At 35.7% G+C, this 12030-nt stretch overlaps 1 protein-coding gene across 4 annotated transcripts in view; it reads left to right on the forward strand.

Annotated features, from left to right (window-relative positions):
* PIK3CB (phosphatidylinositol-4,5-bisphosphate 3-kinase catalytic subunit beta) overlaps nt 1-12030 on the forward strand; it is a 182404-nt gene that overhangs the window by 124818 nt on the left and 45556 nt on the right. For all 4 annotated transcript variants that reach the window (XM_053903772.1, XM_019437877.2, XM_019437857.2 and 1 more), the window contains exons 13-15: nt 2442-2630; nt 7506-7627; nt 11166-11309. In XM_053903772.1, coding sequence (XP_053759747.1) covers nt 2442-2630; nt 7506-7627; nt 11166-11309 — 455 coding nt within the window. The remainder of the gene's footprint in view (nt 1-2441; nt 2631-7505; nt 7628-11165; nt 11310-12030) is intronic.

The following is a 12030-nucleotide window of genomic DNA, read 5'->3' on the forward strand; positions in this document are numbered from 1 at the left end:
CAAAGTCCATAGTTTGTTTACCTTGGGTTTCATTCTTGGTGTTGTATATTTTGTGAGTTTGGACAATGTGTGGTATGTTTTTATCACTATCATATTATGCAGAATATTTTTACTGTCCCATGAATCCTCTGTGCTCTGCCTCTTCATTTCCCCACCCTACCCCTGGCAACCACTGATCTTTTTATTCTCTCCATAGTTTGGTCTTTTCTACATGTTATATAAGTTGGAATCATAGAGTATGCAGTCTTTTCAAACTGGCTTCTTTCCCTTAGTGCTATGTACTTAAGGGTCCTTCATGTCTTTTTGTGGCATGAAAGCTCTTTTCCTTTTAGTGTTAAATAATACTCCGTTGTCTGTATGTATTACAGTTTATCCATTCGCCCACTGAAGGACATCTTGGTTGCTTCTAAATTTTGACAATTTTGAATAAAGATGCTGTAAACATCCATGTGCGGGGTTTTTGGTGGGCATAAATTTTCAACTCCTTTTGGTAAATACGAAGGGGCATGATTACTGGATTGTATGGTAAGAGTATGTTTAGTTTTGTAAGACACTGCCACACTGTCTTTCTAAGCAGTTGGCAGTGTTTTGCATTCCCACCAGCAGTGAATATGAGTTGCTCCATATCCTCAACAGCATTTGATGTTGTCAGTGTTCTGGATTTTGGCCATTCTAATAGGTGTGTAGTCTTATCTCATATTTGTTTAATTTGTCTTTCCCTGATGACATATGATGTTAAGCATCGTTTTATATGCTCTTGTTACGTCTGTACCTTGTTTGGTGAGCTGTCTGTTCAGGACTTATATTTTAGTCTGATGGTTTATTTTCTAATTGTTGAGTTTTTAAGAGCTGTTTGTGTAATTGGGTAATGGTCCTTTATCAGGTAAGTCTTTTTGCAGGTATTTTCTCCCAGTCTGTAGCTTCTCTCTTCATTCCCTTGACAGTGTCTTTCACAGAGGAGATAATTTTAAATTTACTGAAATCCAGATTAATGGTTCTTTAATTGATGGATCATGCCTTTGGTATTATATGTAAAAAACCATTGCCAAACCCCAGGTCATCTAGGTTTTCTCTTATATTATCTGCTAGTAGTTTTATAGTTTTGTGTTTCACATTTATTTTTACTAAGTTGGGTAGTGTCAATCCTTCAACTTTATTGCTTCTTCATTATTGTGTTGGCTGTTCTGGGTCTTTTGTCTCTCCATATAACTTTAGAATCGCTTTATTGACATCTACAGAATTTTGATTGGGTTTGCATTAAATCTGTTGATTACGTTGGGAAGAGCTGACATTCTGACAGTACTGAATCTTACTGTTCATGAACATGGAATATCTTTCTGTTTATTTAGTTCTTTGATTTCTTTCACCAGAGTTCAGTAGTTTTCCTCATATAGATTTTGTACATATTTTGTTAGTTTTATACCTAAGTTTTCATATTTTTTGGGTGCTAACGTAAGTGGTATTAGGTTTTTAATTTCAAATAGCACTTAGGTTGCTGATATATAGGAAAGTAATTTACTTTTGTATACTAACCTGTGTTCTACAATCTTGCTTTAATTATGTTCCGGTAATATTTTTGTTGATTCTTTCAGATTTTTTACATAGTTCTGTCTGTGTAGATAATTATAATCCCCATTCTTTTGTACATGTGCATGTATTATTTTTAATCTCATTACTTTAGAAAATAATATAACTAGTTTAATGCTTATATGAAATATCAGTTAAAAATTCCTATTCTGGAAAGGTTTTTTGTTTTTTTTTTTAATGTATTTTGGCCTAAATGATAAAGTTTTTCTTTAAGTATGGGAAATGAGTCTCTTTTTTTTTTCATGTTACTGTAATTCAGAGTCTAGATCCAAAAAATAGCACGGGCCATCTTCATTATTTTAGTTTATTCTTACAAGGATTGGGAAAGAAAATGGGATAACTGTATTTGTTTCATGTTTAGTTTTATCCAAGATTTATTGCTTAATCCAGTGGTTTTTATGCCTCTGAGCTAACAAGACACTTACACTTTTTTAAAAACTTCATATGTTTGGTTTGTCTTTGTTGTTTTATTTGTTTATAGAAATTAAAAATTAAAATGGAAAGATAGGAAATTCAGTTCAAATAATAAATGACTTTTTAATCCAAATTGCAATTCTGCCACCTAGTGTTTGCACATGGACTTTTAAAGAATCCGTATTTCCCCCCCTTTGTAAGAACTGTTTAAAAATAATTCTTTCCTTCATCCTTAGCTTACAGATTTAATATTCTATCAATAAAACATATAAAAAGGGAATCCATCCTTAGTAATCTTTTTAAGGAATTCGATTTTTAGTATCTTACATGTTAAAGCTCATAAATTGTTTATAAATTTCTTGTATATAAATTTGCTAAGTGTTTGCCAGTGCTGTTCACAGAATTAAATTATGTGATGAATGAGTATTTTACTTTCTTAGAGTCGAGGTGGAAAAAAGTTTCTTGCTGTACTGAAAGAAATCTTGGACAGGGATCCCTTGTCTCAACTGTGTGAGAACGAAATGGATCTTATTTGGACTTTGCGACAAGATTGCAGAGAGAATTTCCCACAGTCACTGCCAAAATTACTGCTGTCGATCAAGTGGAATAAACTTGAAGATGTTGCTCAGGTAAGAGTAAAAGATAATTTTTATAATTCTTTTTGGGAATATATATTACTTTGTTGATTTCATGTACATTGTCCTTTCTAACATAGGTATATCTCCATAGATTGGATAATTTTCCATAGGAGAAATTTTCATGTTTTAAACCTTTACATATACTCTAAATGATAGACTAGAAAGTTTAAGATTTTAAAATTCCAGATTTTAGGTAGGTTTTCTATATCTTTCACTAAGAACAATTAAAACATTGCTTTTGGTGTAATCATTGTAATTACTACCTGCACGTAGTAAGTAGGTTCTGGATTATATCTAACGGTTTCATTCAATGAGCTCCAATGTTTTAATATTAAAATGACTTTAATTTTTGCAGTGACTGTTCTAAAATGAACATGTATTGTTGAAAATTACCTCTTTCTAGAAGCTGATGTTTTAGAGCATAAACCTTTTAGATCACTTTTGGGCAGTATTGATGAATGTTTGCCTTGAGGCAGAATAAAGAAAGGAAAAAAATTGTTCCAAAGAGCCAAACAAATTTTAGTTTCTTGATTTAATTTTCAGAACGCTGGAAAAAGCACTGTCATTTATTAAATGCAGTGGTTATCAGTGCTCTATAGAAAGATCCTTGAAATGGTTTTTTAATCAGAATGAATACATTTGGTATGTTTAAAATAACCAAATTTGTTTACCTTACTTGTTTGAATTCAACTGATCTTTTTAAAAGTTTTCTGGTCTTAGTAAATCTATAGCAGCTTAAAAAATTTTTTTTAATTTAATTCTAGTTATATTAGCGTTATATTCGTTTCAGGTGTAAAATCTATAATGACTTAAAAAATTTTTTTTTAACGTTTGTTCTTGAGAGAGAGAGCAAGAGAGCGAGAATGAGTGGGGGAGGGGCAGAGTGAGAGAGGGACACAGAATCTGAGCAGGCTGAGGTGTCAGGTCAGAGCCTGATGTGGGGCTCAAACTCATGAGCTGTGAGAATCATGACCTGAGCTGATGTCGATGCCTAACAGACTGAGCTACCCAGGTGCCCCATAAAATGACTTAAAGATTTTCAAGAAATGCATATTTATTTTAATCATATATATTTAAAATTTATTTTATTATTTTACTTCTCTAAGTTTAGAGTTTAGAAAGGACTTCTCTTGAGTTTATTTCTAGTATTTAACAATTTTTTGAATCATGTTACCTAATCGTATTATAATGTACCTCATTTAAACTGTTTATACAGTTAGACCATATGAACATTGTTTACTCTGAAAAGGAACTATTTTTGTCATTTAGATAGGTTTTGATTGTTTTGACATAGTTATCTTCTGACTACTTACTTATTTACATTCAAGGTTAGTTTTCTATGAAACCCCTGTAACGGTGGAACATAAGATATAAGCATTTTTTATTTGACACATTTGCCTGCTTCTAATGTATCCATTAGTGTTCAGTTCTAACTGCGTATCCAAGAAATCCATCATATTATTATTTTGTATAGCATTAAAATAGAAGAAATTTTTGGCTGTACTCTTAAGGATATCTGAGAGAGAGGTTTCTTAGGTCAACTGTCAGAAAATGGAATGAGCCAGTTTATGCATAATATTTCTTTATTTGAACCCTGGGGACAGAAATTTTTTTTACTTTCGGGAATTTAGCATACTTGTCTCATTTCCATGAGGTAATCTAAAGCATTGTTTTCAGATATAACCTAATGTCCTCCATTTCAATAGAAGAAAGCCAATCCTAATCCTCTTTTTTAGTAGTTTTGGGAAAAAAAGTTGATGGAATAAACAGTAATGTGCTCGGGGCTCCTGGGTGGCTCAGTGTCCGACTTCGGCTCAGGTCATGATCTCGCGGTTTGTGAGTTTGAGCCCCACGTCGGGCTCTGTGCTTTCAGCTCAGAGCCTGGAACCTGCTTCGGATTCTGTGTTTCCCCATCTCTCTGTCCCTCCCATGCTCATGCTTTGTCTCTCTCCGTCTCTCAATAATAAATAAACGTTAAAAAAGTTAAAAAAAAAAAAAAAAAGTAACATGCTTGCTTTCACAACTTTGTCCCATTGCCAGTTACAGTGAATGAGTGCAAAAAATATATAAACTGAATTTTTAATAAATTGACTGTCTTAAGAAGTAGAGAGCCAGAGCCTGGTGCAAAGTTTGTATTCCAATAAATACTAAAGGCAAAAGCTGTGGGTGAAAATTCTGTAGAAGAGCAGCTTCTCCACTGCCCCAAGATTTAAAAAAGAGTAGCCTTCCATTAATCCACAGGAAAATATTCTGTTGACATATTGTGGAAGGGGTTTCGATAGTCTTTGCAAAAGGCTGGTAGTTAATTGGTACTGCTTTCATTATTTATATGTCTGAGTCAGATTTTCCCTATTCACTCTCATAGCTTTCCTCAAACTAAAGTAGTGAGTTTTGCAAATTTTTTCAGTTTACATTTATATAATTAATTCTTTAATAATTGTAAGTAATCTTACCAAAGGTAACTTCTTTCCAATAGTAGTGCTCTTTTTAATTCCCAGCGTAGTTTAACCATCTAGTATTACAGAATGTTATCTGCCCTGTATTGTTTTTGTGTGTAGTGTTGTAGTCCATGTGTTAACTGGGGATGCTAGTTTTTTTTAACTACTGTTTCAGACCCTCAGGAAATGGTCCCTCTTGACTCCTCTTTCCATAATGAGGACTGTTGGTCTATTAGAACTTTGGGCAAAGTGGGGAGGGTGGTCTCATCAGTGATTAAAAAGTGGTCTGAGGTAGGTGTTTCATATCTTTAAACCAGTATGTGTCAAACCTTTTTTCATTATTACACTTGTTAGGAGCATTTTTAGACATTTTTTCTCTAATAGCCCTGTCCCCATAATTCAAAAGTGTTATTTTTTTCTGTAAATGTAAAATAATAGAAAAATTAAGTTAATTTTTTTAAAGTTTATTTATTTTGAGAGGCGGTAGGACAGAGAGAGGAAGAGAGAGAATCTCAAGCAGTCTCTGTGCTGTCAGCGCAGAGCCCATCACAGGGCTCTATCTCAGGAACTGTGAGATAATGACCTGAGCTGAAATCAAGAGTTGGATGCTCAACGGACTCAGTCACCCATGCACCCCAGAAAAATTAATTTAAAAAGTATCTTTAATGAGGTTAAATTTGCTTGATCTGAGAAAATACCTTTTAACTTAGCGGCTAGGTATTCATTCAAATATTATTGACCTATTTTGGGCACTTGACATAGTTAATGAGAGCGGTTGAATAATTAGTAGAATTAAAATAATAAACTAATTAGAACTACCCTACAACTCAGCAATTGCACTACTAGGCATTTATCCAAGGGATACAGGTGTGCTGTTTCGAAGGGACACATGCACCCCCATGTTTATAGCAGCTCTATCGACAATAGCCAAAGTATGGAAAAAGCCCAAATGTCCATCGATGGATGACTGGATAAAGAAAATGTGGTGTATATATATACAATGGAGTATTACTCGGCAATCAAAAAGAATGAAATCTTGCCATTTGCAACTATGTGCATGGAACTGGAGGGTATTATGCTAAGTGAAATTAGAGAAAGACAAAAATCATATGTCTTCACTCATATGAGGAGTTTAAGAGACAAAACAGATGAACATAAGGGAGGGGAAACAAAAATAATATGAAAACAGGGAGGGGGACAAAACAAAAGAGACTCATAAATATGAAGAACAAACTGAGGGTTGCTGGAGGGGTTGTGGGAGGGGGGATGGGCTAAGCGGGTAAGGGGCATTAAGGAATCTACTGAAATCACTGCTTCACTGTATACTAACTAATTGGGATGTAAATTTTAAAAAATAAAATATAAAGTTAAATCAAAAAAATAATAATAATACACTAAAAACTATGTTTAGTTCTCAAAAGTCCAAGTTTCATGCACAAGGTCAAATGACAAATGACAAGGCGGCTAGCTGGCAGATACTCACTGGCTACCTCTTGCAATATGACTGAGATTGAGCAGTCAAGTGAGAGAGGTCCTCTGGTCATTTCCATCTGTTTGCCATGTTTTTGTAGCTCTAATCTTGCATACATTTTGTGTGTATTCTTTGGAAACTCAAGAAAACCCATTGAAATCTATCAAATATTAAGTAATAAGATTTTTGTCCAACAGGGGTGAGCTTTGAAGGACCACGAATCATAATTATCAGTTTTTTAAAAAAATGTTTACTTAGGGGCGCCTGGGTGGCTCAGTCAGTTAAGCCTCCGACTTCGGCTCAGGTCATGAACTCATGGTTCGTGAGTTCAAGCCCTGCATTGGGCTCTGTGCTGACAGCTCAGAGCCTGGAGCCTGCTTTAGATTCTGTGTCTGTCTCTCTCACTTCGCCTCCCCCGCTTTTAGATTTAAATGTTTAAATGTTTATTTTTGAGAGAGAGAGAGTACAAGAGTGTGTACTTGCCTGTGCATGCAAATGAGCAGGGGAGGGGCAGAGAGGGAGGAGAAAGAAGATCTCAATTAGGCTCCACACTATCAGCACAGGTCCCGAAGCAGGATTCACTCTCACCAACTGTGAGATCATAACCTAACTTTAAATCAAGAGTCTGATGCTTAACTGACTGAGCCACCCAGACTCTCCTACCTTTATTCCTTGATCATTTCTTTCTCTCTCTTTCCTTTACAAAATTACAAAATTATTTAATGGCTAATGATTGTAGAATCGCATATTCAATGTATCATTCTATTACTTGCTTATCTATAGAGTATTTCAGTAAAGACATTATTAATTTATGTAAACAGCAGTGGATTTTTGAGTCCTTTGTAATTGTAAGTATGCTTTTTATTTCTTTTGACCCATCTCTGCTCCTGTGTGCCAAGGAAAAATAGATTATTTTCCCCCCCTATAATTTCTGAACCAGTTTCAATTTTTCAACAGCTTCAAGCCCTACTTCAGATTTGGCCTAAACTGCCCCCCCGGGAGGCCTTGGAGCTTCTAGATTTCAACTATCCAGATCAGTACGTGCGAGAATATGCTGTGGGCTGCCTGCGACAGATGAGGTATACTACAGGTGGCTTTCTTTGAGGAAAGGAATAACTTGGGTGTAGATAGTGAAGGTGATGTATGTTGAATGTCTCATAAGAAAGGAAAGAGCTAGGAATTACTCAGTTTAAAGCATATTTTTCATCTGTTCTTCCCTATTCCCTTCTCTACCTCCCTCTCTCTCAAAGACTCCTTTGTCTTTCATGTTTAGCCTATATTATAAAAGAAAACCCAAAAACATACTGGGTCAGAAGGTCCCCAAGATCACCCTTGGTTTCCACAATTCATTAGGACTTACAGGACGCAGCGCATACTCATACTTTTGGCTCTGATTTATGAGACGAAAGGAGACAATGTAGAATTGGCAAAGGAAAAAGATTCATGGAGCAAAGTCTGGAGGAAACCATCAGAAGCTTCTAAGAGTTCTTTATCAGTGGAGTCGCAGTGAATATACTTAATTCTTCCCAGCAGTGAGTTGTGACAACGTGTCTGAAATATTGTCTACCAGGGGGGCTTGTTAGAGACTTGGTGGCCAGGGTTTTTATTGGGGGCTGGTCACATAAACACCCTCTGCCAAACACAAAAGCAAAATCCTAGACTCCTAGAAGGAAAATGGGTGTTGGGGCATCAACCGTTGGGTAAGAACAGTGTACACACACAAAGCCATTCTTATCTGTTAGGTGGTGGGAAGCCTTCTAAAAGCTATGTTTCCAGATGCCAGCCAAAAGGCCGGTGTAGTTAACAGCCTTTCTAAAAGGATAGCAGTCAGGCCTGCTGCTATGTTAACTCTTTTCTGTCCACCACTCAGAATTAAGAAGTGTTAATATTTTGGCTTTTTTAAAAATTTTATACTTTTAAGCAAATAACATTACAGCTAAAGGTGAAATCCTCATAGTTTTGTTACCTAGTCCTGATTACTTTCACTTCCCAAAGACAACCATGATTATGAATTTGGTCTGTATCCTTTTATACCACATTTTTCTGTTGATGCTGCATTTTTATATCTATAAAAATATGTAGAATAATATTGTACATTACAAAATTACACCAATATGTTTTGCCATATGTATTATTTTAAATCTTGATTTTAAAAAATTCATTGTTGGGTTTTTGAGGTCATTCTTTACCATTACATATAAATACAGTCTTTTTCTTTCACTACTGTGTAATATTCTATCATAGGGATATATCTTATTTGCCGCATTTCCCTATTGAAGCATTTTGTTTTCCCCAGACTTCCTTGTTCCCCAGTGCTTCAGTGAACATGTTTGTACAGTCCCGTTTGGCTAGTACATGTATGAAAATCTATTAGATTTATTTGAAGAAATGTCATTATTGAGACCATCTCAGACAATGGGCATTTTCAAGTTTATCCATTTCTCATTTCAAAAATGAGGTTTATACTGTATGGCTATTTGAAAAAATAGAAGTTCTGAGAAAATTGTGGATACTGTTACACTTTTTCTTCTTTTTAAAAGTCATATATGTTTCAAGCCACATAATATCCAAAAGAAATTACACAAACTTTTCAATAGTTGTTATTTTAAGGGAGTGAAGTTAGAAGTATAAGGAAAGAGGAAGCCTTCCCAATTTCCGTACTTCCTTTCTATCTTTTACACCATTTATAGGTTGGTTGGTTTTTTGGTTTTTTTTAATGTTTATTTATTTTTGAGACAGAGAGAGACAGAGCATGAACGGGGAAAGGTCAGAGAGAGGGAGACACAGAATCTGAAACAGGCTCCAGGCTCTGAGCTGTCAGCACAGAGCCTGACGTGGGGCTCGAACCCATGGACCGCGAGATCATGACCTGAGCTGAAGTCGGCCGCTTAACCGACTGAGCCACCCAGGTGCCCCTGTTTTTGTTTTTTGAGAGAGAGTGCCCACACACGGGCAATAGGTGACTAAGGGGGTGGGGGCACAGAGGGAGAAAGAGAGACTCTTAAGCAGGCTCCATACTCAGCGTGGAGCCTGATGCAAGGCTTGATCCCATGATCCTGGGATTGTGACCTGAGCTGAAATCAAGAGTCTGACATTCAACTGACTGAGTCATCCAGGCACCTCCCTTTTGTAGGTTTTATAAAAGGCACAGATTTTACAATAAACTTAAGATTGGTGAATAGTTTTAAAAAATGAGGCTGCAAGTTGGGCTTTAGTCTCATCTTCCTAAGTTTGCATTGGAGATCTGAGGGAAAGGGGGTACCTGGCTCCCTTTATACTGAGCCAGGTGTTTCCTTGTCTTTTCTTTTCTTTTCTTTTCTTTTCTTTTCTTTTCTTTTCTTTTCTTTTCTTTTCTTTTCTTTTCTTTTCTCTTCTTCTCTTTTCTTTTTTTATGTTTACTTATTTTTGAGAGAGAGAGAGTGTGTGAGTTGGGGAGGGGCAGAAAGAGAGGGAGACACAGAATCCGAAGGAGGCTCCAGGCTCTGAGCTGTCAGCACAGAGCCCAATGTGGGGCTTGGAACTCACAAACCATGAGATCATGACCTGAGCCAAAGTTGGATGCTAAACCAACTGAGCCCTCCAGGAGCCCCCCAGGTGTTTCTCTTAAATAAACTGATATACAGGAAGAGATTGCTGTGATCTCCATGTTCTATATTGGTATTTCTGATGCATTTTCCTATGATAAATTTTTGGCTAATGAGGTTTTTTTAAATATAGTGCACTGGGTTTCAGTCCCAGATCTGCATTAGACTACTATCCTAACCATTTATTGCCCAAGACTATAGTTAGTAAGTAGAGGACTTGGAATTCATCTTACCTGACCACTGGAATTGCCTCTGATAAGAGTGTGTTTATAAGTGTATGATTTAGAAATGGACACAAAATAGAGAACTTCTTAACCTTAATTAATTCAGCTCATTTAATTACAATATTATGTTCTATTAATTCAGTGAATCAATTCTCAGTTACACTCATTTCCTTATCCTTTAAATTATTTAAAGTTAATATTTTAACACACTGATAATCTGGGAAAAGGAATTAACCCTAATGATTAGAAAGGAAAATAAATTACTAAAAAGTACTGATGGAATTTTTTTATTTAAAAAAACTGGTTGCCTGGGATACCTGGGTGGCTCAGTCAGTTAAGCCTCCAACTCTTTCTTGGTCTTGGCTCAGGTCATGATCTTAGTTTGTGAGTGCAATCCCCGTGTCAGGCTCTGTGCTAACAGTGTAGAGCCTACTTGGGATTCTCTCTCTCCATCTCTCTCTGCCCCTACCCCACTTGCACTGTCTCTCTCAAAATAAACTTAGAAACAAACAAACAAACAAATGTGTTGACTGAGTATATAACTTTTCCTGCATGATCAGAAATCAGTATTAAAGTACCCGATTTTATTGTAACTCTGAGCTGATGTTGAATGCTTAACTGACTTAGCCACTCAGGCCATCCCTCTTGTGTTATTTTAATAGTGGGACAGTGAATGTAAACATACATAACAAGCCTGACCCAAAAGAACCATTGCGTTTCAGTAAGTTAGTGTTTGATAGTTTGATGGGATGGGATCTCTTTCTGGCATTGGTTGTTGAGTGACTTATTTTGTCTTTTGTTTCTTTTAGTGATGAAGAACTCTCTCAATATCTTTTACAACTGGTGCAAGTTTTGAAATACGAGCCTTTTCTTGATTGTGCCCTCTCTAGATTCCTATTAGAAAGAGCACTTGCTAACCGCAGGATAGGGCAGTTTCTATTTTGGCACCTTAGGTAAGTCTTTTATATTTTTAGATTTGAGTCTACCTGGTGCTTTTGTAAATATAAATCAGCATAATACGGGACATTTACTGTAATAGTTGGCTGGTTTACTTGTTTCTGAGCCATTTATAACAATCATACTCTTCTTGGTGTCTTCTATTTCTTGATACCTAACTCTTAATTTTCAGGATTTGGCAAAGTAATTCAGATAAGTGTCCCACCAAGCTTCCTTGATTTTTAACTGAAACTAAAAATTAATGTATTGCTATTTTCTAGTAAAGTGCACTTACTTTGTTAATATTCTTGGGCTAAAACCACACTTACTCCTTCGGAAAGGCTTTGGGTAGTAATATCATTGCTACCAATAGATAAAGATTTTAAAGTTTTCCTATAACAAGAGCAACATTATTTTCAGCTTCTTTATTAGGTCAATTTTAGAAATATGTGAACCTTATTTCGCCAAGTTGATATAGGAGTAAAATCAGAAAGGATAAATGAAGTCCTTTTTTCCTAGGAAAATTGTTGGTTCCTGATTTCTGACTCTGTCCTCAGACATTTTTGTTTTTTTCATCTGGACTTGAGAATACTGAAACTAATGACTGTCATAAAAATAGGACTTTCCCCCATTTTAGCTAAACTTTTTAAGGAGAATGAGCTCTATATTATTTGATAATGATTTTGGAAGCTACATTTCTGAATCTTGATTTCCTTTATTACTCATAGAGGTTTTTCC

Source organism: Panthera pardus, unplaced genomic scaffold (assembly GCF_024362965.1).
Source record: "Panthera pardus isolate Hobbes unplaced genomic scaffold, ASM2436296v1 HiC_scaffold_16, whole genome shotgun sequence".
Lineage (NCBI taxonomy): Eukaryota > Metazoa > Chordata > Mammalia > Carnivora > Felidae > Panthera > Panthera pardus.